This window comes from Hippopotamus amphibius, chromosome 2 (assembly GCF_030028045.1).
Source record: "Hippopotamus amphibius kiboko isolate mHipAmp2 chromosome 2, mHipAmp2.hap2, whole genome shotgun sequence".
In the NCBI taxonomy this organism is placed as follows: domain Eukaryota; kingdom Metazoa; phylum Chordata; class Mammalia; order Artiodactyla; family Hippopotamidae; genus Hippopotamus; species Hippopotamus amphibius.
The window spans coordinates 140,326,914-140,354,820 of record NC_080187.1 but is presented as its reverse complement, the minus strand read 5'-3'; the positions used below and the strand labels follow the sequence as shown (position 1 = coordinate 140,354,820).

Here is a 27,907-nt window from a genome sequence, read left to right as displayed (position 1 = left end):
CTGAAAGGTGATGTTGAGCCTATAGGAGAGCTTCGTAACACTGTGAATTGCATCTAGTGCTCAGCTGTTTCCCACCCACCTCTCAGATGGCCCCAGCAGGAAACAAGTCTGTGACTGTCATGTTTATAGTTAATTAATGTTTATTTATATTTTTAAACAAGGCTTTCACCCGTCACGCTTTATAATAAATGTTCTGCTCTTCAATTAGAGGTTGTCAGAGAAGAGAGGAATCCTGTTTGTTATGGGTTGAATGTGTGTATGCTTAAATGTGTACCCAGTTGGAACCTCTTTTTTCTGGTAAGTCTCTCTCTCTCCTCCCAGAGGCTGAGGCTTCCTATTCAGAGAGACATACTTTTCAAGATCTTGACTGTGACATTGGTGCTTTGCTATGCAGGCCATGAACATGCTTCTAGAGGGTAGATACCATACACTATGGCAACTCCTTGGAAAGGGGGGTGGAGGTTAGCATGAAAATATTGCACATTTTGACCAGTGTAAGAAAAAGCATTCTTAAGGGAAAAGGATGTGCTTTGTCTTTTTTGCCATAAAGCATTGACTCAGCAAGTCTGAAATGTTTAAACCCTGTATACTCCAAAGAATGGTCTGGCCCCTGACTGACTCCTGAGAGATCACCTTGATATCTTTGGAATATTCTGCTAGATAAGAGCATCTTTCCTTACCTGGGGCCTTGGGCCATGTGAGAAGGTTGATACTGACAATGTAATATATGGTGCAGTTCTTGTGCCACAAAGTGTCAATTTGACCCCTGAAGAGTCTGGAGACTGAGTAAGATCAGCCAAATAGGGCATGGTGGCTACAAAATGACCCCTGATACAAATCCTGGACACTGAGGCTCAGGGGAGCTTCCCTGGTTGGCAACATTCTACCTGTGATCACACACCATTGCTGGAAAATTAAGCACTGTCCATACAACTCTTCCAGGAACGGACACCTGGACTCATATCTGTCTCTCCTGGACTCTGCCCTCAGTGCTTTTTACCTTTGCTGATTTTAATCTATTTCTTTTCACTGTAATAAACTATCATTATGAACATAAAACCTATTCTCGGTTCTGTGGGTCTTTCCAGGGAGTCCCTGAACCCGAAGGTAGTCTTGGGGACATCCCAATACATCCTTTCAAAGAGTAAGTTATGAAGAGAGATGGGGTTTCAGGGTGGAAAACCAGATCGGAACTGAATCTCACCTTTGCCGTACACTTCCTAGTGATGCCAAGGAAATCACTTGACCTCATAATCCTTTTGAGATGTAAATAATTATTAGATATGCATTCATTGTTTCACCAGATATTCATCTAATGTGCCACTGTTTTGATGACACAGTACATGGTCAAAAATTGGCTAATGGTAGAGATGATGGTTCAAGTTGGTCCATCTGTGAGTTTCTCCATGTTAGTTTAAATGCCTTAGGTTAGGTAAGCACTCTAAATTTGGACATATGCCCCTCTGCACTTTTGCAGACAGGTATGTTCACAGTTGGTAGTCAATAAATGATTATTTTCAAACAGTTACTTAGCTAGTATTGCCACCTATCTTATCTTCAGCTTAAGCCTCTGGATTCATATAGTCTGTTTTTCACCAATTGCACAGTTGCTTTAGGCTCGGGAGAAAAGCCTACACATGAAAGTGCCTAGCACAATTCCAGAATCATCGTTGGAATTTAATAAGTACTAGTTGAATGTGAATCTGAACACCTGGAGGATTTTTTCCAAATACTATTTAATAGACACATACATTTTCTTCCTTGACCAATAACTGGAAAAAAAAAAAAAAAAAAGACCCACGAAACGGGTTGAAATGCAATTTTTGGCCCAGTTTTCACCAATGACTATTGAACTACTGGTTGGCTCCTGTTGTCGCTTAAGTTGTTTCCCAGAAAGTTATGCTGAAATTCGAATTCCCGGTACTTATGAATGTGACCTTATCTGGAAATAGGTTCCTTTGCAGAGGCAATCAAGTTTAAATGAGACCATACTGAATCAGGGTGGCCCTAGTCCAGTGACTGCTATCCTGATAAGAAAAGAGAAATTTGTACACAGACACACGGAGAGCAAAGATGGCCATGTCAAGACAGAGGCAGAGATTGGGGGTGTGCTCCCACAAGTCAGGGGATGCTAAGGATGATTGGAACCACCAGAAGCTAGGAAGAGGCAACGAAGGGTTCTTTCCCAGAGACTTCAGAGAGATCAGGGGCTGCTGACGCATTAATCTCCAGGCTTCTAGCCTCCAGAAATGTGACAGAATATGTTTCTGTTGTTTTAAGCCACCCAGTTTGTGGTACTTTGCTATGGCATCTTTAGGAAATGAATATGCCCCCCATTAGAGCTTGTCACACACAGGTCTTTTGCTTGTATCTGGTTTTCCTGCCTGGACAGAAAGTATTCTGCCTCCTGGAAGGTGGAAGGAACCAGCCAATGGTGTGGAAGCAGAAGGAAGTAACTCACCATGGGACTCCGGCCAATGCTGCCCAGGTAGTGGAGGAGTCCTTTGGCGTGGTAAATTGTGGGCTGGAGATGAGCACTAGGAGAGAGCCACTGTCTGTTCAAATCCTCCCCTCTCAGTGAGCATCTGTGACTGCAGGAACAAACAACAAGCAAATAAATACACATTTAGAAGAAAATAACTTGAGAAAATAAAGCTCGACAAGACAAACAATTAAACTAATGAATCCAACTTCCTTCTGACTTCTGCTTAATTGGCATCAATTGAAGATGTCCAGAAAGATGCAGATCTGGCCTTTAATCTTCCACATGTCATGATTATTCACAGCCCCCAAAAGAACTGAGAAACTATATTTAACTTGATTTGGGGTTACCAGAGTTTGAAGGCAAAGTTTGGGAAATGTTCCCTGCTATATAATACATCGATGGAGAATAAATTCAATGAGTTTCTCTAGGTTCTGGGACCACTGGTTCTACAAATAATTAAGTTGAGCCCAATCTATCATGCTGGGCATGTTACATATGATATTTCTAGCTGGCCAATAACTCTGGATAGTATTGCACCCCAGTGAAGAGACTGATGCTTAGAAATGGTTAAATAAATGGCCCAAGATCACATAACTTAGAGCTAGGCTGTACATCCAGATCTGTTTCCCTCTGAAAAAAAAGCATAAGGCTCCTTCTCCTATCACATTGCTTCCACCTTATAGATGACACAGAAACCTTGACATTTACTCAGAGAGCCAGAGTATCATTTTCAGAGACACCATCACAGAATATTAGCTCTAGAAATGAGCTTATAATCATACAACTCCTCATCTGGGAAAAGGGGATGTCCATGTTTGAAAGTATCAAGTCAGCTTACAAAGGTGACATAGCCGATGAGCGAGAACAGTGACTTCATTTCAGAGGGAAGGAAGCTGAGATGCTGAGTGGCAGGTAAGGTCATCCTAAAAGCCCAGGACCACCAGAGATTATCAAGCACAGCCCATTCTCCAGGGAAGCACCTGAAGTCCTGCCGAGATGTTATTTATTCAATAGGGCTAATCGTCAAGGTACCATAGATTAGGAGGAAGCTATCCCCATCACCTAGTCCTTCCAACCCCCTACCCCAACCCCTATTGACACTTCCTTCCATCCTTGTCTTTCTGTACTTCAACCGGATCAAACTGCACACAGCTGTCTCTGAGCAATTATGTCTGCTGGTCTCATTTCCAGGACTCCCCAAATCTCCATCCCTTCCCACCTATTGAACATTCAGGGATCAGCCCTGCAGGGGGAATTTCCCTGATCCCCAGGCCATTACATTCTGCTCCTATTTGCTGCAATAGGATCTTGGGATAACCTTAATCAGAGTTCTTACAAAAACCTTTTAGGATTTTTTTTTTATTTTTATTTCTCCTACCTTTCCAGTTAGACTATAAGCTTCTTGAGGGCAGAAGCGGTTTCTTTGTTACCATCAAAATCCTAATACAGTAACTGTGTTGGAATTGGTACTCAGTAAATAATTTGGAGTGAAAAAATGTACTAGCTTTTAAGTGTAGAATCACATACATTTTCTGTTTAAAGAAAAAACACTATTTTCAATAAACCTTGGAGGTGGAAGGAAAAAGTTTCAGCCTACTCCTTTCACCATTTTTTCATCTCATGTTTCTGAAATTATCTTTAAACATTAGTCTTCTGCTGTTTGCCAGCCCCTCTTACAGCTCACTGGAAACTGAAAATCTTTAGATTAATCATTTATCCCGATTTCACCATTAAAATATTTTAACTTGAGAAATGGTAGGTTTTTTGTCTCTTCCTCTCTGACTTTTTGTTCTTTTCTTGCTTCCCCCCACTCCTTCCTCCTTTTAATAGCAATGACATCTAGAAATAGGGTTTCTGCATGGCGACCAAGGATGAAGGTAAAATACGAAGCAGATTTTTGGAAAGAAGCAAACAGCAATGGAAAGAAGCCAGTGTCCCAGACTTTCTCCTAAGCATATTTGCTGTGTTTTTCTTTTCTCAAATCAAGGCCCTTGCAGGCACAACATCCCAGAGCCCCAGGATTTTCTTTCACCGCTCTGTGATTCTCCTTGCTTTGACCTGGATTCTCATCAACACTGGGGATTTCTCTTTTCTTTGTAACATCAAAAGTAATGAAATCAGTGAAGGCCCCTTAAAAGCATTTCTGTTTATAGAAATGAAAATGCAAGCGTTATATGTGTCCAGTAGCCAGCAATTCCATGCGACTCTTTCTACCTCTTCTCTCCATATGTTCCACAGAGATCAAGTTCAACAACGACGTCCACAAGGAAAAGACTCAGAGGTTACCAAACAGCAGATATACCATTCTAGATTACAATTCTTCAAAAACATAGGGAAAAAAAAGTTTTTTGTTGCAATCAGAATAAGCCTGAGTGTTGGTTAAGAACATCAAGTCTCAGCTCCCAGCTCTGTCACCAGACATGGGGTTGGGTGCCTCTTTGAGAGTCAATATTGTCATATGCAAAAGAATATAGGTATGCCTAACCTACCTCCCAGGATTATTTTGAGGGTTAAATGAAATGATCTCTATTTTAGATATCTCCATGGAGAAATACCTACATAACTCTATCACTACCCTCGTCTATGTCCATGTCATGTCCACACCTATACCCACATGCATGCCTCCATTTATATCTGTATCTACATCCTCATCCACATCTATAATGCTCAGGGATGCATAGCACCACTTGGACTATGTTCATCAGTTCCTTGTCTCATCCTCATATTTTTCCTTATGAATAATAATCAGAGAGCTATACGCAGGTTGATTGGAAGGGAGAAAAATCTTGGCTAGGAATTCCAGACAAGAGGCTGTGGTTACTTTTAAGTTCAAGTTGACTTGAGCACATTTAAGAGTGGAAGAAATAAGACGAGAGAAAAGAAGTTATCTAAGGAAAAAATGCAAGGATATAACAATATAAATTGTTGAACAGATTATTTAATAGTACCAAGCAGGCCATTAAATAGCACCAAGGGGAGGATGGCATTTAAGATTGAGTAAGTACACGGATTTGGAGAGAAATTGAGCCAATGTGAGACTTAGGCTAGCTATTAGTTGGGGGGAAAAATTGTTTGTTTTTCAGGGGTGGAGATGATGCATTCCTTTGGTATACGTAGGTTGTATGAACTTGGGAAACCCCTATGTGTGTATTTGTATTCAGCGCTCTGTGTGTGGCTATGATGTTGAGAGTATCTCTGTGTGTGTGTGCCTGTGGCTTCAGCAGCTCCTAGATCTCTGCAATTGTAGGTTATTACAACATGTACTACACCTCACTTGAGTGTTTTTCCTTTTAAAGCAAATCCATTTTCTTCCAATCTCCAAATCCATTTGGCATTTTGTGTTAATAATATCAGAGATTCATGCAGTCAGAGGAACTGCTGCTGCTTTCCTGGGGATTTGTTTTAAGCATTTGAAGATGAAATGCACCCCATCTTATTATCTACTGTAGCATTTCTGAAATGACAGCTGCTCCCTCTATGTGGAAAGAATTAGCAGATGGACAGCTATGACTGGTTGGCAATAAATTCAGTGTCTCTAATTTCTGAAAAGGGGTCATCCCTCAAATAGAGTTTGAAGTCCTGCTTTGCTCATAAGGAGAGTAAAATGGTGAGCATTGCTATTTTTTTCCCCACTGAAAATTGCAAACTTACAGAGCAGGGGGAAAAGAAACACTTCCTTTTGGTTTGCACAGGGGAAGTCATTTGATCCAAAGAGTCCTCATTTCTTAAAAGAAAAGCGTTGCTTTAACTACAGGCTTGTTTAAGATAAAGCTTAGATGCACAAAATGTGCTAGATCTAGGGTAGACCAGCCATCAAGTTTGTCCTGGAATGTCACAGTTTTAGCCTTGAAATTCCTACATTCCAAGAAACTCCTCAATTCCTGGTGAATTGAGGGGCTTCAAAGGTAGGATGACCAAAATTGGGTCTGATTGTTTTAATTCACTTTGAATGTTTTAGTTGGAATGCACCCTACCCCCACCTCAGGCACATTTGCTCTCTATTTTTACCTCTGAGTGCTTTACATATATGAGCCTGCTCTTTTTAGGCATTTGCAGCCCATGTCTAGGATGTCTCTCTAACCATTAAACCTGCAGTTTTTGGTAGGACAAATTTCTTTCCTTAAAAAGAGAGAAAAAAAAAAGTCTTTTGGTCTCCTGAAAATATGGTCATTTTAAGACCAAGAAAAAAAAAATCTCAGCCAAAATTATCAAAAAATGAATCAGAAGGGCCAGTCCTAAGAGGGCACTGAATAAAAGCCACCAACTTCATGGTAACCTAAGGACAGCCTTAAAGGTCAGACCGTCTAAAGGGAAATGAGGTCACCATAAACCACTTTTTAACATTAATTGTGGATTTTGTGTATCTGTTAAGAATAGGGCTTATCTCGAGCAGAGACTGTGAAATAAATCATATGACCAAAGGCCTTGACAAGCAGATCCTGAACTACCAGGACCCCTGAAGCAAAGAAAGAAGCACAAGTCAGAGGAGGAAACAGGAAAAGTGAGTTGCTTCCTGAAAGAGCATCTATAAAGCTGCACTCAGACAATAAAATGATTCAAAAATCTCCCATCCATCCATGACTGATAAAAGGAGAGATGGGGCCCATCAGACTGAATGAGTGATGCCAGGCTTGATTATATTAGTACCCACGGCACAGCAAGCTCTGAAGTCTAAAGAGAGGCAGTGCGTTCGAGATTTAGCAAGTGCTTCACCATTCACTGCACATCTTAGTAACAAGAGACAGCATGACTGCAGCAGGAGAATATTTATCAAGGTAAAGAGATGCACAGAAGAACACAACAGAACAGCATGAGCCACCATGGGCCAGACACTGTACCCAGAGCTTTCCAAACAAAGATCACTTGGATCAGGAAAGGGAGGAAAGAGGGAGAAGCAAAAGGCAGTTTCATCTTAAGGCCCCAGTTGTTATACAGCTCAAACAATCAGAGACATATTATCTTGCCAGAGACATATTATTACATTGAAAATATTTTTTATCTTGCAAAATGCTCAGAGAGGCAATAATCTAGAGAGAAGGAGAATAGAAGAGATCAGACCCAGGGGTCCCTCAACACCTCCAAAACCCAGCAATGTGGTACCGGAGGCCTCATCACCCCAGAGTTCAAGTAGAGGAAAGCTAAGGTCTTTAAAAGATGGGCCCAAAGAACAGACCAGTGTTCAAATGTCAACTTTGTTAAATGAATTACCCAGAGTTGACACTTGAACTTAGGTTAGTCCAAACCTAAACTGGTTGTTTTCATGCCCTTGTTCCTTAGAGTATGGTCACCAACCCACAGCATCAACATCATGCGGGAGCTTGTTAGATATGTAGAAACCTGGCTCCCAACCCAGAATCTGCATTTTAACAAGAGCTCCAGGGCATCTGCCTGCACATTTAGTGACCCCCTCCTACACTGTTGATGGGAATATAAAATGGTACAGACACTACTGAGAACAGTAGAGGTTCCTTAAGAAATAAGGAATAGAGCTAAAATAACTAAAAATAGAGCTACTGTATGATCCAGCAATCCCACTCCTGGGCATATATGTGGAGAAAACCATAATTGGAAAAGATACATGCATCTCATAGCAGCACTATTTATAATAGCCAAGATGTGGAAACAACCTAAATGTCCACTGACAGATGAATGGATAAAGAAGATGTGCCACATATATACAATGGAATATCACTTAGCCATAAAAATGAATGAAACAATCCCATTTGCAGCAACATGGATGGACCTAGAGAGGATCATACTAAGTGAAGTAAGTCAGACAGAGACAAATATCACATGATATCACTTATATGTGGAATCTAAAAAATGATACAAATGAACTCATTTACATGACAGAAACAGACTCATAGACTTAGAAAACAAACTTAAGGTTACTAAAGGGGAAAGATTGGGGGGAAGGATAAATTAGTAGTTTGGGATTAACACACACACATTACTATATATAAAACAGATAATCAACAAGGACCTCCTGTATAGCACAGGGAACTCAAGTAGATATTCTATAGTAACCTTATGGGAAAAGAATGTGAAAAAGAATAGATACATGTATGTGTATAACTGAATCACTTTGCTGTACACCTGAAACTAACACAACTTTGTAAATCACCTATGCTCCAATATAAATTAATTTTAAAAAGCAAACATCAATAAACAAAAAGAAGCGGTGCTTTATACTATACTTTAAGGAAGGAAAGAAAATTAACACTTACATAGGAACATGGATTTTATAAAGGACTTTATTGCCACCATACTTCCAGGAACCTAGAACATATGCTATTTAGAATCAAATCACTAGCATCTGACCCAGAGCAGTACCTGCTCCGAAAGTCTGAAAAGACATCCCCCCCTGCCTTCCCACCTCATTTCCCCCACTACATCTTAGTCTCTTGCATATTTTAATTTGAAAACTAATGTAAAGTTAAGATGAAAATGTGTTTTATCTAAGTTATTTTGAGAAGCCTGGTTTCATAATATCATTCAAATATCCAATGGAACAGTTCAAAAAATAACAAGGTGAGGACAAGATGAAATCAGGTCAGAGCAGATTAAGGGGTGGGAAAATATAGGTGAGCCCTACAATATCACTTGTATAAATCAGGAATATGTAAGCAGTTAATTCACATTTCTACATAGCACTTGATCTCATATAGGGCTGACTCAATAAAAATAGGTATCACGCTCACTGAAACAGTCAATACTCTAAGGTTAGAGTTTCTAAAGCTATGCCTTGAGACCTTTGTCAGTGCCACCAATCCTAAGACCAGCCAGCCAGTAATCACTGGAAGCCACCTATTGCAACTGGCTGACATTTTGGACCACATACTGTGATTTACCATATATGAGTAAGAATAAGTAATTTAATTTCTGAAATTTTAAATCCATTAATAATCTTCATGAAAAGTTGTCAGAATGGGAAATTATGAAAGAGCATTCCCAAAAATCAAGAACAAACAATTATCTCCATAATGGTAAAAAATTAAAAAAATAATCTTTTGAAAAAATTCAACACTCATTTCTGAGAAAAGACAGTCAAGAAAATAAGAATTGGTGGGTATTTTCTGTCATATGTATGTGTTTAAAGAGTATGCATCAATTCTGATTCTACGTATATATGCATATAATACACATATATTTTCTATATTTTTTATTATGACCCAGAAAACCAATGATTAACTCAAACAATAAACAATTCAGTAAGGTAACAGGATATAATATTACAATACAGAAGAAAATACTCATATAAGACAGTGGTTGAATAATTTGGTGCATTTAAGAAATGGAGTATTGGACAGCTGTTAAGAAGAAAGAGGAAGGTATCTATGAACTAATATGATATGTTAAGTGATAAAAAGTTATATAAAATATTAAAAGCATATTTAAGAGTGAAGGACATTGGGCTTCCGTGGTGGCACAGTGGTTAAGAATCTGACTGCCAATGCAGGGGACACAGGTTCGATCCCTGCTCCAGGAAGATCCCACCTGCCGCGGAGCAACTAAGCTCCTGCGCCACAACTATTGAGCCTGCGCTTTAGAGCCCGTGAGCCACAACTATTGAGCCCATGTGCTGGAACTACTGAAGCCCACGCGCCTAGAGCCCATGCTCCACAACAAGAGAAGCCACGGCAATGAGAAGCCCACGCACCACAACGAAGAGCAGCCCCTGCTCATCGCAACTAAAAGAAAGACCACGCACAGCAAAAAAAAAAAAAAAAAAAAAAAAAAAGGAATGAAGGACACATAAGACAATACACATACATCTATTCATTTGTGCAAAAAAAAAAACAGGATAAATCAGAAACTAATAAGATTGATTACTTACTGAAAGCAGATGGAAATAGGATATAAAGTATGGATGAATGGGAATGAGGTAGGAGGAATAAAAGGCAAGTGACACTTCTCTGATCATACCTTTCTATACTGTTCCCACTTTTAGAATCATGTTAATGTTTCATATACTCATATTAATAAATAAATATAATCATAAAACCATGAATAGAACTCAAAATGGATAATGGTTACAAATAAAGTTAAACTCTATGGCAAATTAATAACACTTAAGGAAGTAAGAAGGAAATAACTGACTCAAGTAACTTTAGAAAAAAATTGTTGTTATATACTCTAAAGCTAAAGACAAAAACAATGGTACACAAATGTGCTTTTCACAGCAGTGTGCAATTCTGAGCTAGCAATTCTAAAACTACTTTGGATATATTCTAGAATTGAGCAAGAAATAAGTCAATTATGAATAATAACAAGCTGGTTTCTCAGTCACAAAAAGGAGTTATAAATAAAGAATTAACTCTCTGATGTTTTACTGGAATCAGAAGTATCAGCGTGAACTCATGGTTTCATATAAAGAGATAGGTAAAGAAATAGATACAAATATATGTGTTGTGTGTGTGTGTGTGTGTTCATGCACTTATTTCCTAGCTCTGTCTACTGGAAAGACTTATAAACAATAACACCCTAGTTGCAATCAATATAGAAAATGCTCAGATCACAGTTTCTACATACCATTATTTAATCAAAGAAATCAGGGCTTTTTGAAAGAAATGCCTGGTTTCAGAGGTGGGGTGAGAAAGAAGAATATCAGTCTAGAACACATTTTGACGACAGAAATTTTAAAAGTACTCAAAAATAATGGGAACATGTTGAAATGACAGAAGAACCAATTTTAAGGGAATCCCAATGACTAAAAGTGGTAAAATTTGAACAATAAAATCAATAATAATAATACGTTATTATCCGTAAAGTAAATATTCATGTTTGTACTGATATAAATAAAGGAATAGCTCTTCATTTGAGTAGAATTCCAGCTATTAAATACAGAAGGAGTGAAGGAAAATAAAGTTATCATTGGGTAAACATCAAAGAAGTAATTGTTGCAAGCAACTTATCAGCGGATGCTAACATTAGTGGGTGAAAGTGTTATGAGTAACAGAATAATTACATAGACTTGGATACCTCCCCATAAGATACTTATTAATTTCAAAGGCAAAAAGTAGTAAATTTATGGGGAAGAAACCCAGCAGATACCACCACAATCAACTGATCAAAGATAACATCAGCATTAGAAATACATAGCAATGTCATATATCCAATGATATGGTGCAATGAGAAGGGCACAACATTACTTATGTGATGCTTTTGCCAAACATACAGGATATGAATTTAATGATTAGACAAACCCAAATTAAGATGTATCCTCCAAATAACAGACCAGTACTCATCAAACATATCCAGATGAAGAAAAATGGAAAGGATGAGCAGCTATTCTAAATTGGAGGAGATTGAGAAGATATGAATACCAATGCACTTTTATGATTGGGAAAAGGGACTTTATTGGCACAACTGGTAAAATCTGAATAATGTCTGTAGAGTGATTAATACTAGTGTCTTGATGTTATTTTCTAGGTTTCATCATTATCCTCTGGATAAGTGAGATGTTAGCATTTAGGGAAGGTGGGCAAAAAATATACAGGATTTTTTGGTACAATTATTACAACTTTTCTGACAGATGTGGATTATTTCAAAATAAACATTTAAAAGATTTTTAAAGGTTAAAATTTAAAAAAGGAAGAAATCCTACAATTCATGAAAAAACAGTATATGTAACAATTTTTAAAACTCAGAAATGAGGTAACAATAAATGGTTAGAAAAAAGAAATATAATTTTATAAGTGAAGCTTATGGTAGAAAGAATATGCGTGAATCAATAAAATAGATAATGCCTTATGAGAAAAATGTGAAAAGAAAAATTTTTAATCCTAAGGAAACAAAGACATAAAAAGGATTTAGGAGAAAATGACACATGGTGACACATATTAAGGACAGGCAAACAGTGACCAATGAATAAGAGCAGGTAAGAAGGAAAGCAAAGGATCAGAACAAACACTAAAACCTATATTGAGAAAGCATAAGATAATCAAAAAATTAAAACTACATACTGAAATAATTTATTATGTATCTGAGAAAACATAATATTGATCCGGAACCAACATCAAGACATAACCTAGTGATATTACTGGATTTTAAAGGAAAAGTCACTGGGGAGACAGAGATAAAAGCAGGGGACTTAAAAGGGGAAAATTAGGTTATCGCTTTTGATGGCAATGCTTCAGAAGAAAATTGAATAGTGATATTCAAAGAATTAAATAAGACATTGAAGGAAAGAAAATTTGAGACACAGATGTTTGTATCCAACAAAACTCATCTTCACATACAAAGAGGGACAGATATATTGTTAATAATATTCAAGAACCCAGGGAATATTATTCCCATGATCCTGTCCTGAGAAATAGATTAGATAACAAACCCAGATAAGCAAAACGACCAGAGAGATATGGACATTTTCAATTTTTGGATATCGATGCCACAAAATTTGTTTTACATTATTACAATGGTTCCCTCCACCTTCAAAGTTCAGCCCTTTGAAGATAAAGAGTGGGTCTTGTCACGTCTCTGAGTCTCCAGAACCCAGAAGAGCACCTGGCCCACAGAAATTATTTAATGATGCATATTACAGTGAAGAAAACAGAATTGAATTTAAGTTTTCTAAGGTCCTAAATGCAGTGTGCTCAAAGAAATGTTTATTAAAGCAAAATCAATTGCAAAGCAAAACAGTTTTAAGATCTTCAAATGCTTTCTGACACCAAAAAGGCAAAAACACATTATTCCCAATGTGTATTTTTACCTTAGTTATGTCTGTGATGTAAAATAAAATGAAAACTTATATATTTCACTTAATATTGAAAGATCCCATCATGACATGAAAAACAAATAAGGTCAACCTCATCTTTTTACATCAGGCCACATGATTATAACAGCTGTTTTTTCTCCTCCTCACCATCATAACTAATATTCACTGAGTGCCAGTCTTTTGGTAACTGCTTCTATGCAGTATCTTCACTAATCTTCACAATAACCCTACAGGCATTTGTTATTGTAATTGCCACTTTGCAGATGAGGAAATAGAGGTTTAGAAAGGTTAAGTAATTTGCCTAAACTAGCATAAGTCGGTTAGCTTCTGAATCCAGAATGAACTGCATAATACAGAAGCAGCTTACTTACAAGATGCCTAAAAGTCTTAACCACCATATAGACACATCAACCCAATGTCCTCAAGGGATGAAAGGTGGGGAAGAAACCTACAGAAATGGACAACCTTTTCCTCCTGTACCTACATGAACCAGTGTGTCTCAGTTTCCATCTGATTTGCACATTGAACTTCAGAGTCAAACTTTGTTTGAAGAAAGGATTACAACATTTTATATGTTAATAACTGATGGCTTATGGGTCCAGTGTCATTACTCGATCTAGCCTTAGAAATCTTTTGACAATTTAGTACCCAGCTTTCTCATATGTAAAATTAATACTCCCCTGCTACTTGACAAGTTGGTGTAAGGTATAAAATTATATTCAAAAGACAGAAGCGTTGTATAAAAACATATATTATTTATTAATTCACCATATATTTATTGTTACAACATCTACTCTCTGTCAGATACTATTCTTATCCTGAGGAATGCAGCAGCGAACAAGCCCTACTAGGAATTGGCACTGTGGGGATTACCATCAAGTGGTGATTAAAGACAGACATGTGTCTGTCTTGTTTGTTCATTTCTCAGCATCTACTCAGCACAGTGACCAGCACATGGTAGGCAGCTAATTCATCATGATCTAAGGACTCCCCATTCTACTGCTGAAGAATATTTCTTCTCTGGGCAGCCAACATCTAAATTAACACTGCAACTTTTTTAAAAAATTGTTAATTCAACAGATTTAATTATAGGATATTGATTCTTCCTGATCATCACTGTCTTGGCGGGGGTCTCCATACTGCTACAGTCTAAAAATCTCTGTACCTTCCTTGTTAGAGAGAAACCCTTGATGAAAAGGTTGCATGTAAAGCTCAAAACTATTAACATTGAGAAAAATTATTTTTTTTCTAAAATTGCAATGCGAATTTCATTCTCTTATCCTTAATGAAAGAGGTGATAAGTTTACAGCTGAGATCTTCCAAAGAAGCCCAGAAATTAGGGTCCTTTATTGGACCATAAGACCAAATAACACCCTGTATTTCTCCTCCTGAATGCAAAAAAAAATCAAAGCTCTTTACTTGTTCTCTTTTTCATGCTTCTGAGGCTTCGTTCACTTTAAGGTAATTTTCCTTTATGGACCAGAAGGTACACTGGCCATTTACAACTCCCTGATGATCTGTAAACCAAAAGGTATCTCTAGAGAGTAAAACTCTTCCCTCTCCAGCTAACTAGGAGAGGTAGCAAGGAAAGTGATTCTCTGCTTTCTCCAGAGGATGTCAATGTGTTTAACTCTGGTGTATGTTAAAATTCAGATAAGCCTCTTGCGGAAAGAAACAGAGATGTAGAAAAAATAATTTCTGCTGATTGGGAGTTTCAGTGGCTAGGAAACATTTACCTCATCCCCTGAATGCAATACTGACTGCCAATACCATCCTAGATAAAGGAAGGAAGAAAATCATCCAGGAAGTCTGGTGTTTTTTCTTCTTGAAGTCCTGGCAGGAGAAAGTAGAAAGATAGGAATGATACCACTTACAGTGCTGAAGAGAAAGTCAGAAAACAAACTGAGTTTTGGTCTTGGCTTTGACACTTGCTTCCATGTGACCTTAGACAAGTTCCTTAATTTTGCTTGAATCAGAGTTGTCATTTGTTTAAAAAAAAAATAGGACATATGAAGCTTAGCCAAGGTAACTCTCCTTTAGAAATCCATTATTCTAAGTAAAGACTTCTAAGAAAAGAGAAAGAGAGAAAAAGAGATACACAAGGGGAGAGGAGGGTAGAGAGGCGGACTATATGGTTTTACTCTTTGAAACACAGATTCCTAAGGAGAAAAACTGTCCAAGACTTATCACCTCATACATGAATTGCAGCAACTGCCTCAATAACGGCTTTCTCATCTTCTGTTTCTCATAACATTTCTCTCCCAACTTGACATAGTTCCAAACTGATATTCAAATTCTTCCCATGGCTTACCATTACCTACAGGAGGATGTGTAAACTACTTTGGAATTCAAGATCTTCTACAAAGTGGTCCCGGTTCACCAATCCAACTCCTGGTGAGCATTCCTGTTTGCATCATCAGCAAATACTGTCCTGAACTTTGACTTAACTATATACTTAGATTATAAATCATTAGAGGATAAATTTTTTTTTAATTTGCTTTCATCTTTATTCTCAGTAATTTTACTACTGCCCAACACAAACCCAGTGATATAAGCAAGACAGATGTCCTTGTTGTTTCCCAAACAGTTCGTGCTCTCTCAACTACCAAATCCTCTCAACAGCTGATGGAATTGTGTCTGAAATCAGATCCTTTTGTGCTCTTTTTCTTAGTCTACCCACCTCCAGGAAACTTTTCAAACCCTGCCCTTTTCATGAGACTTTCTTTGACTACTCCAACGCATAGCAACAATTTCTCCAACCTCTGAACTCCCTTAGGAAAACAAAATCGTGAAAAGTTTATATGTATAGTTGATAGAGTCAGGTCTGGTTCTGCAACTTGCTATGTAAATTTGGCTAAATTATTTAACTTTGCTAAATATAAGGCCCCTTAATACCAGATAAGAAGTATTCCTGCCTCTCAATCTCTGCCTAAAGGAAACATTAGTATCCAACTCACAGATTTTTGTTTGTTTGTTTCTTAGAAGTAAGTAATATAATTTACTGAAGGCACTTAGCAAAATGCTTAGTAAATTCTCAATGACAAACAATAAGTGTTTGAATTTTTTAAAACAATTACTTACAGCATTCATGTTTGCATCACCCTCAAATACTGTCCTGAACTTTCATTTAACTGAACTCTATGTGCTTTTACTTCGATTATAAATCATTGGAGGATAAACTATATTTTGTGTGTTTATTAAATCTGCTTCAGTCCTTACCATCACGCCCTACATTCAATGGATCTCAATAACTACTTGTTATGTAAAAGTTTAGAGACAAATTAGGCCATAAATAGAGAGATATTCTCTTTCCTTTTCCTTTGAGATTTTCAGCAAAGGATGGGGAGAAAATAAAAATAACAGGGGAAAAAACTATATGTCTCACTTCTCAAAACAGTCTCCACTTCATATTCGAAGAAACTGCAGTTCAGAAGGTTTACATGACTATCCACAGTTTTCCACGAAATTGAAAAATAGGTGGCTGGAAGGAAGTCTGGGAATTCGTTTACGTAAAACACATCTTCTCCCTTATTGTTTGTCCTCATTTTCTCTTGCCATACTCCACCTTATTTTCATGCAGAAAGTTTTGGTGTTGGCTTGAATCTTATCCTGCTCCTCTGCAGGCCATTTACAGTAGCTTCCCCCTTATCCACAGGGGATATGTTCCAAGACCCCCTGTGGATGCCTGAAACCTCATATAGTACCATACCCAATATATACTATGTTTTTTCTAGCATCACTACTTTTGTGCTTTAGGGCAATTATTAAGTAAAATAAGGGTTATTTGAACGTAGCACTGTGATTTCATGATGGTTGATCTGATGACCGATATGGCTACTCAATGACTAATGGGCAGGTAGCATATTCAGTGTGGAGCAGCTGGACAAAGGGATGATTCCTGCCCCAAGAGAGCAGCCATAGGGCTGCTAGAGATTTCATCACACGGCTCAGAATGGCACGCAATTTAAAATTTGTGAATTGTTTATTTCTGGAATTCTCCATTTAATATTTTCTGACCATGGTTAACCTCAGGTAACTGAAACCATGGGGGAAAAAAACATAAAAGAGGGGACTACTGTATATTGTTCAGCTAAATTACACACACCATACCATGACAGGAAGTTAAAAAGGCAAAGGAATTATTCATTAGACTTTATAAACAAAGAAGGAGGAAACACCATCTACTTTCTCACTATTCTCAGTAAATGGCTCCCCCATTACTTTGGCTTCTCAAACCAAATATCTGAGAGTCATCTTTGATCCCTCCTTATTTCATACCCCTAATCCCATTTATCAGCAAACCACACAGACTCTTCCTTACAGTATATATACAGAATCTGACTATAGCTCACCACTAGCTCCCTCAAAGATATTTCATAAAAAGTTTGAAGCTACTTTACTTTGGCTTCTTTCCATCAAGACCCAGAATAAAATCAGACAGGTTTCTCATTAGTAGCTTGACTTCATCCTTTTATTCAGGCAGTTATTTTACCAATATGAAAATTCAAAATATCTTTATAGCTAGGTCTCATGGACAAGAAAAAAAAATGCTATCTTTGATCAACTGTATATTTTAAACTAAAATACACACTTAAAGCTAAACATAGTTAATATAATTTCTATATCTCTTTATCAAAGAAAATAATCGTCAAAATTATATTTTATAGGAAAAATTCTCCTATATAAGATAATATCTGCTCTCCTCTTTCTCACCCCTCTTCCAAGGTAAGCAAACCTCAAATAAAACTAAAAGAAATAAAATGGGCACACGGATTCATTCAATGCCAGTCCTTTTAGCCTAAGACATGAAGCAATCCTTTAGATAACATTGCATCGCCTCCCTAGGATCCAGATTGGGTAACCACAATCAACAGGAAGGTGTTGTTTTCTCCTTTCATTCTGTCATCTGTTCTTAATTTACATTTTACTGGTCTCTGACAAGGATAGTGTAGCAGATGGCAAGTGAAATCTAATTAGTGATGTCTTGCAAGTTGTGTCAAGACTCTTCAATAAGGTTGTTTTGCTGAAAAGTCATTGGAGGAGTGTTAGCTCTGTTTCCTGATGATCGGCAAAAGGAATAAGTAGCACTGGTCTTTATTTTACCCAATTCAGAGCTTGTCATGTGGAAACAGCCTTTCTCCCAGGGGTATTTCTAAAAAACAACCAGAGGCAATTGCTGAACATGATGGCTGTCTGAGGCAGTGGACAGCAGTTGGGCAAATAATGAACTACCACAAATCTTAAAACTAAAAACTGGGGGAAGAAATGTCCATAGGGAAATTTGAAAAAATTCTCCAACCTATTCTGGAAATAGAAATGCAAAGAATTGTGTGAATATCCAGGCCTGTGTGCATGCCTGTGTTCATACTCAGAAAAGACCTGAAAAGGCCCTCGGTTCTCACCTGTGACTAACTTTGAGGTTCTGCACAAGCAGGAAGTAAAGAAATCAGCAGAGTTGTTAGCTTGAGTATTGGTAGCATGCCCCAACCTGCCTACAAGCCCCGCAGCAGAGGCTATGGGACTTATTAGTCCCAGGCAACTAAGAATATCTCTATCTAATAATTAAATGACCACTAAGCTAGCCAAGCAGAGACTTCAGTGACCACATATTACAAATAATATAGGCTTTACAAAATTAATTCAAAAAAGTTGTTAAACAAATGACAACAAACCCTCGAATAGAGGATGAACCTGATTTCCAGAATTGAAGCATTATGCTATTTAAAATTTCCACTTCTTGTGAGTCATGGGAAAAAAAGAAAGAAAGAAAGAAAGAAAGAAAGAAAGAAAGAAAGAAAGAAAGAAAGAAAGAAAGAAAAGAAAAGAAAGAAAAAATATGGCTGGTACATAGGAAATTAGGCAGTTAACAGAAACTGTCCATGTGGAAGCCCAGATATTAGACTTTCTGAGAAAGATTCAAATCAGCTTTCTATGTATGTATATATGCTCAAAGGACTAAGGAAAACTGGATCTGAAGAACTAAAGGAAAGTATGAGATCCATGTCTCAACAAATAGATATTATCAATAAAGAGATAGAAATTACATAAAAGAACCAAATAAAATGTTTGGAGTTGAAAAGTACAATAATTGAAATGAAAAAATCACTAAAAGTGCTCAATAGAAAATTTAAACAGACATAAGAAATAGTCAGTGAAACTGAAGATATTTCAGTTGAAATTATCCAATCTCAGGAATAAAAATAAAAAAGAATTTAAAAAATGAACAGCCTCAGAAACCATTAGGATACCACAAGCATACCAATATACACATAACAGGAGTCCCAAAAAGAGAAGAAAGAGAAAGACAAAGAAGTAGAAAGAATGGTTAAAGAAATAAAAACAAAAAACTTCCTAAATTTGTTGAAAAACATTACACATTCAAGAAACTCATTAAACTCCAGGAAAAATAACTCAAAGGCCACACCTAGACAGCTGTAATAAAAATGTCAAAAAACAAACAAAAAAAAAAACCTTTGAAAGAAGCAATAGAGAAGTGACCAATCCTATACAAGAGATTCACAGTGAGATTAAAAACTGATTATTCTTATCAGGAAGAATGAAGGCCAGAAGGCCATGAGAAAACATATTCATGCTCACGCTGAAAGAGACTGCCAACCAGAATCCTATAGCTAACAAAATTATCCTTTAAAAAATAAAGGAGAAATTAAGACACTACCAGATAAACAAAAACTGAGAGAATTAATTGCTAACTGTGCCCTACAAGAGATTCTAAAATTCTAAAGGAAGATCTTCAGGCTAAAATGAAAGCAGATTAGAGAAAAACAAGAATACACATTAAAAAAAATGAAAAATATACTGTTAAAAGTAACTACATAGGTAAATATAAAAGATAGTATAAACATATTTTTAGTTTAACTTTTTTCTCCTTGCTAATTTAAAAGACATCTGCATAAGTAATAATTACAAACAGTTGATGCACAAACAATGTCTAAAGATGTGATTTGTATAATAACAGCATGAAGGAAAGGGGAGGAAATGAAACTCTATAAGAGCAAACTTTTATTTACTGCTGTAATTCAGTCTGTATTAATCTAACTAGATTGTTAAAAATCCAGATATTAATTATAATCCCCAGGGCAAAAACTTAGAAAAGAACTAAAAAATTATGAAAGCAATGACAGATTAATTTAAATGTCACAGTAGGTAGCATTTATCTAACACAAAACGTGGCAGTAATGAAAGAATGGAAGAACTTTTAAAAAAGGACATAGAAATATAGAAAACAAATAGCAACAAGGGAGATATACATTCTCCCTGTCAGTAATTGCATTAAATATAAATGAATTAAACCATTCAATTGAAAGGTAGAGATGAGTAGAGTAGATTTTTTTTAAAGTAAATGTTACTATTATAAATTGTCTACAAGAGACATACTTTAGATCCAAAGACACAATGGGTTAAAAGTAAAAGGATGGAAAAAGATACACCATGGAAATAGTAATCAAAAGAGAGATTGAGTGGCTATACTAGTATCAAACAAAATAGACTTTACAAGAGATAAAAGCAGTTACAAGAGATAAAAAGGAATATTATATAATGATAAAGACTCAATTCATCAATAAGATATAACAATTGTAAACACATGCACATAATAAAGGAGTAGCATAATTTATTTTTTTTGACATTTATTTATTTATTTATTTATTTATTTATTTATTTATTTTTGGCACACGGGATTAGTTGCTCCGTGGCATGTGGGATCTTCCTGGAGCTGGGATCGAACCCGTGACCTCTGCATTGGAAGGCGGATTCTTAACCACTGCGCCACCTAGGAAGCCCTAGCATAATTTATTTAAAAAAAACTGAAAGAATCAAAGTAAGAAATAGACAATTCTATAATAGTACTTGGAGATTTCAATTCCTCATTTTCAGTAATGGATAGGACAACTATACAGATCAACAAGGAAATATAAGACATGCATAAAACTATAAACCAATTAGACTAACAGACAACTATAGAACACTTGGTCCATACAGCAAACTGCACACATTCTACTGAAGTGCACAGGGAGTATACTCCAAGGCAGATCACATGATAGACCACAAAATAAGTCTCAATAAAGTTAAAAGATTCAAATCATGCAAAGTATGTTCTATGATAAAAACAGGTGAAAATAGCAATCAATAACAAAGGGAAATTTGAGAAAATTCAAAAACATGTGGAAATTAAATAATATACTCAAATAATCAATGGGTCAAAGCAGAAATCACAAGGGAAATCAGAAAAAAATCATTAAAAGAAAACAAAATGTACCAATAGTATGGGATAAAATAAAAGCATTGCTCAGAGGAAATATAGTTGCAAGTGCCTATATTAAAATATATAAAACAAATAAATAAAGATCTCAAGTCAATAATCTAAACTTCCACCTTAAGAAACTAGAAGAGAAAACAAAATTAAATCCAAAGCAAAAAGAAGGAAGGAAATAATAAAGATTAAAACAGAAACCTATGAAATAAAGAATGGAAAAACAATAGAGAACTCAGTGAACTAAAAGTTAGTTCTTGGAAAATGTATAAACCTCTAGCTAAACAGATAAAAAACGAAAGGGAGAGGGGTGGGGGAGTGAGAGAGAGAGAAAGAGAGAGAACATGTAAACTATTAAAATAAAAAATGAAAGAGGGAACATTATTATTAACCTTACAGAAGTTGAAAGGTTTAGAAGGACATACAATGAACAATTACACACCAACAAATTAGCAGATCTAGAGGAAATGGACAAATCTTGGGAGAGACACAAACTGCCAAACCTAAATCAAAGAGAAATAGAAAATCTGAATATACCTATGATAAATAAAGATGTTGAATTAATAGTTAAAAATTTCCCACAAAAGAAAACCCCAGACCATATGGCTTCACTAGTAAATTCAACTATGCTTTTAAAGAATTCAAATCAATTATTCACAAACTTTTCTAAAACATAAAAGAGGAGGAAATACTTCCCAACTCTTTTTATGAATCTGTATTACCCTGATATCAAATCCAAAGATATTACAGAAAACTAGAAATCACTATCCCTTATAAATATATGTATACCTAAAAATTCTCCTCAAAATATTGTCAAACCAAAAGAAACAACATGTAAAAATGATTATACAAGTTTCTCACAAACAAGTGGGATTTATTGCAGGATATGAAGCTTTGTTCAACATGAAATCAATGTTAAAAATCAATGTCACACACAATATTAATAAAATAAAGGACAAAAACCATACATTATGATCTTAGCAGATGCACAAAACCATTTTACAAAATTCAACACCCTTTCATGATAGAAACCACTCAACACACTAGGAATAGAAGGGAAATTCTTCAACATAATAAAGAATATCTATTAAAATCCCACAGCTATTTTCATACTTAATGGTGAAAGACTGAAATCTTTCCCCAAATATCTGTAATGAACCAAGGATGTCTGGTCTCACCACATGTTCTCAACATTGTATTGGGACTGCTAGACCAAGAAATTAGGTAAGAAGATAAAATAAAAAGCATCCAGATTGGAAAAGTAAAATTATTTGGCAGGTGAAATAATCTTGCATATAGAAAATCCATAAGAATCTACCAAAAAAAAGGAAAAAATAGAGCTAATAAGTTCAACAAGGACACAGTTTGCAAGATCAATGTGCAAACATTAACTATATTTCTATACACTAGTATACACTAGCAATGAATGATCTGAAAATAAAATATTAAAACAATTCCATTTATAATGGAGCAGCATTGAAAAGAATAAAATGCTTAGGAACAAACTTAACCAAAGAAGTGCAAGACTTCTTATACACTGCAAACTACAAAATATTATTGAAAAATTAAAGAACACCTAAATACATGGAACAATAACCTCTGTGCATGGATTTGAAGACTTAATATTGTCAAAATGTCAATACTCATCAGATTGATCCAAAGATTCAACACAATATTTATCAAAGTGCTAGCTGACTTCTTTTTCCCAGAATTTGACAACCTGAACTTAAAATTCACATGCAAATACTCAGGACACAGAATAGACAAGACAATGTTGAAAGAGAAGAATCAAGTAGAAGGACCCACACTTCCCAATTTCAAAATAACTGCAAATGAGAGAAAAAAATTTTTCTTTCAAGAAATAGTGCTAGGAAAACTGAATACCTAAATGCAAAAGGATGATTTTGGACCCCTATCTCATATCATACACAAAAATTAACTCACAATGCATCATAGGCCTAAATACTGGAACTGAATTACAAAACTAGAAAGAAACACTAGATTACATCTTTGTGACGTTGGGTTAGCCAATGGTTTCATAGATATATTATCAAAAGCAAAAGTGACAAAAGAAAGCAGATAAATTATATTTCATCAAAATTTAAAATTCTTTAGTATGAAAGGACACCATCAAGAAAGTAAAAAACAACCAACAGAATGGGAGAAAATATTCACAAATCATATATATCTGATAACACAAATCAATTAAAACCTGGGCAAAGTATCTGAATAGACATTTCTCCAAAACAGATCTAAAATGGCCAATGAGTACATGAAAATATATTAACCATCATTAGCTATTAGATAAATGCAATCCAAAACCACAATAAGAAATTATCTCACACACTAAATTAAAAAGGATGGCTAAAATTAAAAAGTTTAAAAATGTTAATGTGTACAAAGTGAAACTCTTACACATTCTAGTGGAATAAAATTGTTGCCTATTTTGCGGTAGTTTTGCAGTTACTTTAAATGTCAAACATAGATTCCTCATATGACCCAGCACTTTCACTCCTAGGTATACACGCAAGAGAACTGAAAAAAATATCTGCACATAAACTCTTGTACGTAGATATTCATAGCAGCATCATTAATAATAGCCAAAAAGTGGAAACAAGACAAATGCCTATCAGTGAATGAATGGATAAACAAGTGTGGTATGTCCATACAATGGAAACATACCGAGTCATAAAAAAGGAATGAAGTGTTAAAAAGGAATGAATGAATGAACCTTGACAACAGTATGTTAAGTGAAAGAGCCATAAATAAAAGACCACACATTATATGACATTATTTTCATGAAACATCTAGAATAGGCAAATTCATAGATACAGAAAGTACATTAGTGATTTCCAGGGACCACAGGGAGGGGAGAATGAGGAGTGATTGCTAATGGGTACAGAGTTTCTACTGAGGTAACAAAAATGTACTGAAATAAGATAGTGGTGATGGCCGTACCACTTTGTGAATAGATTAAAAACCACTTAATTGTATACTTGCAATGGCTGAATTGTATGACATGTGGATTATATCCCAATTTTTTAAATGCAATTATAAAAATTGTGAAAAAATACATTACATATTGTAGATACTCCATTAATTAGTTCCTTAATCACTGAGGTTTTACTCGATCAGCATATGTCTATGTATTTACATACTGAAACTTGGAATAAACTGTCTTCAACTTTTTAAATTTATTAATAATCTATTTGAACACTAAATGTAGAGGAGTCATGAATAATGCTAGAAATTCTTAACTACAGCTTGCTTTCCAAATTTTCTCATTTATACCAAAGTCATAATGATGATGCCAAGGGGGTTACACCTGAAAAATTGCTAGGTATTAGCTGATATATCTAACATACCGAATACAGTTATTTTAAGAATGACATCAATTCTGTATATCTTATTTCTACTTGTTTACTATCAAGGGTCTTGCGTAAATCATATCAGGTGTTTTGACTGCCCTCAAATTTCTTGCCTGTTATGTGAATCTCCAACTTTCATTTTCAGAAGTCACTCACAATGTGTTGGTAAGTTTTTTGAAACCTAATGACCATCAGGAAGCCATGAAACAAAGACAAGGCCTCCCTCCACAAACCTATGCATCCTAAACGGATTTTCCATCAGCTGCTTCCATAAAGCCCTTAAGCCCCAACTGTGTGATGGACCTTTATCTGTTTATTCTTCAGGAGAAGAAAACAGCGGCACTTTCTTCAGTTGGCCATTTTCCCTGGCAAGTCTGCACAGCCACACACACCTTAATTATCCAGCTTTCTCACGACAGACAGGAAAACTGCTCACAGTGGTGACTGAAAAGTTCTTGGGATAACCAAGGGGATTACACCTGAAAAATTGCTAGGTATTAGCTGATGACATCCCTGGTGCCTTGATATGATGTTAATTAATTTGATCTTTCAGAAGAGCAAGGAACATTCCCCTGCTCCCCACCATTTACATAACAGTAGAATGTTTCTGCAGCTAACTTGGACTGTGAGTCTCCTGGCTGCTAACCAGGTCACTACTTTCACTGAACACCTAGTTGTCAGTTTAAGATGGCAGAGTGATTTATTTACAATTTTAGCTTCCTTCAATGCATTTAAAATGCACACTTCCTACTAGCTAAACCCAAGCTCGAAACCTCATTCTATGAGACTAGTCGAGAAATGAACTACAATGCCAATTAGTGGAGGTTGCATTCTATGTCTGACATTTCACAAGAAGTGGGCTTCCACTCAATGTACACTCCTTTTTACTCTGAGTCAGCACTGTTTAAAGCTCCTAGTCAAAAGTCTTGATCTGGGACTTTTCCCTCAATTTTTAAAACATTCCCTTGTCTGATCTCAGCTTCGCTGCTTCTGTTTCACTTTGTTCTTAACTGTATAGCCATAGACCTCAACCCTGCTCTAAACCCATACCATTCCTCTCTCCTGGAATCCCAGCCCACACAAATCCCGAGACCTTCTGCTTCTTTTAGGATAGATAAGACAGTTCTCAGAACTAACAATGGTAAATCTTTCTGCTCTGGGCAAAAATGATCATTACTCCTTTTTGCTATCAACTATTCTGTGGGGAAGAAGTTTTAGGATACCTATCATTGCGTTTAACCATTTGGACTAAATAAGAAGTTTGTTTGCTATAAAATAAATAGCAGTCCCTTTACCTTCTCCACTTTAAAAAAAAAAAACAAAAGAAAAAGAGAAGCTTAAATTTTCTGGTGGGAATGAGGGGCTTGGGTGAAGAGATGTGTCTGTCTGTGTGGGCAAGGGCTCTAGGAGACAGGCCATTTCTGAGGATGAAGACATGGTGGCCCAAGTCCTCTCCTAACTCCATTAAAATAACAGAGGGTGTGAACTGCCTTATGGAGGTGTTGCGAAAGGAAAATCAAAATGTAGTCAGTATTGCTAAGGGAGTGCTCTAAAATGGAGCCACGAGGCCACTGAGGAAGTGTGACTTACGCACTTCTCAGCCCAGATGGAATCTGACCTTTAGACCCCTTATTGTCTTAATACAAGCATCCAGAACATCTACCCAATGTTCCAGAAACTCCAGACACTTATTGGATCCTTAGGCTAAAATAACTCGTGACAGCTTATCCCTTAAGGACAAGTATTTTCTTTCTTATGTCAGAGTACAACCTTGTGCTTTTTGCCTTTATAAGCCCCTGACTCTTTCTCTTCCCTGGAATACACTTTCAGCTTTACCTGGATCTGTGTCTCCTGAATTGAGATTCTTAAGCCCCCAAATGAGGCTCTTTGTTCTTTGCAGCCTTTCTATTGATTATTGTTCAACAGCACTCCTTAGGAGCAGAGTGACAAAGAAGGAAAAAGTACAGGTTCTACTCTGGCAATTGACATTTGCTCCATGTTTAATGATCCCTTAAAGAGGCTCTTCCTGGGTTCTGAACTTTGTTTCTGACAGTTTTACAGAAAATGACGTTGAATAAGGGAATATTGTTGGAGTATCCCTAATTGACAATGATTATCCCCGCCAGGATCTTGAAAGAATAAATAAAAATTAAATAAAATACATCTTGCAATTCTCCAACATTGCAGGGATGTATGTGGATTAGAAAAAGACATATGAATATGGAAACACCTTAAACAATAAATGAATTATATGAACATAGAACGATGCTGTTATTATACCATTACTTGAAGGTTTAATCTCACAATGCCAGTTTCTAACCCGAATAATCAATCAAATCCTGGGACAAATCTGGGAGAAAAGTCTGCGAACATCTGGTTCAAATTTCTCGCCAATGGGTGAGAAACACTCCTGTCATAGCTGAAAATTTTTTATGTTAATTACTATTCTAAATTATTCAATGTTATTGAAGAAGCACTTATAAAGCAATCTCTTTGTAGCAAGCACTGTGATAGGTACTAATGATACTTAAATGCAAAAGTGTCTTAAACATAATCCTAACTAGTTCACAGCCTAGTTATTGAGGCCTGCCTACCAAAATCCATAAATACGTGAAGGAGATATAACAGGGATATGGAAGCAATTAATTCTGAATCAGGGGTCAATTATGAAGAGGAAAGCATAACAGCTATTTATAATTACAAGTTAATGTGCTATGTCTCCCTGGGATATTTCTAATTATGAAATGAAGGACTCTATCTACTGTTAATAGAATTTCCAGTGTCTGCAAAATCTTAATGGAAAGGATTTTTGTTTAAACACAGAAGAATGAATATATGCACTCATCCATTATATCTCCAGGAAACCCCCCTCCCAAGCAAATTACTGTAAAGGATTTTAAAATATTTATAAATCTTCAAACATACAGAAAATAGGAGAGGAGATGACAACAGATGAGAAATATCTAAATATTTAGAGATGCAAAGCAGATGGTCTAGCGGTAGATGATTTAACAGATCAGAGATCCCTCAAACTTATTCTTTCTGGTAAAGAAGCAAGCCAATTTACA

General features: G+C 36.2%; 1 protein-coding gene across 1 annotated transcript in view; it reads right to left on the bottom strand.

Moving 5' to 3' along the window:
• AGBL1 (AGBL carboxypeptidase 1) overlaps window positions 1-27,907 on the bottom strand; it is a 746,106-nt gene that overhangs the window by 335,349 nt on the left and 382,850 nt on the right. The window contains exon 19 of the mRNA XM_057720719.1: window positions 2,462-2,591. Within this exon, the coding sequence (XP_057576702.1) occupies window positions 2,462-2,591 (130 nt within the window). The remainder of the gene's footprint in view (window positions 1-2,461; window positions 2,592-27,907) is intronic.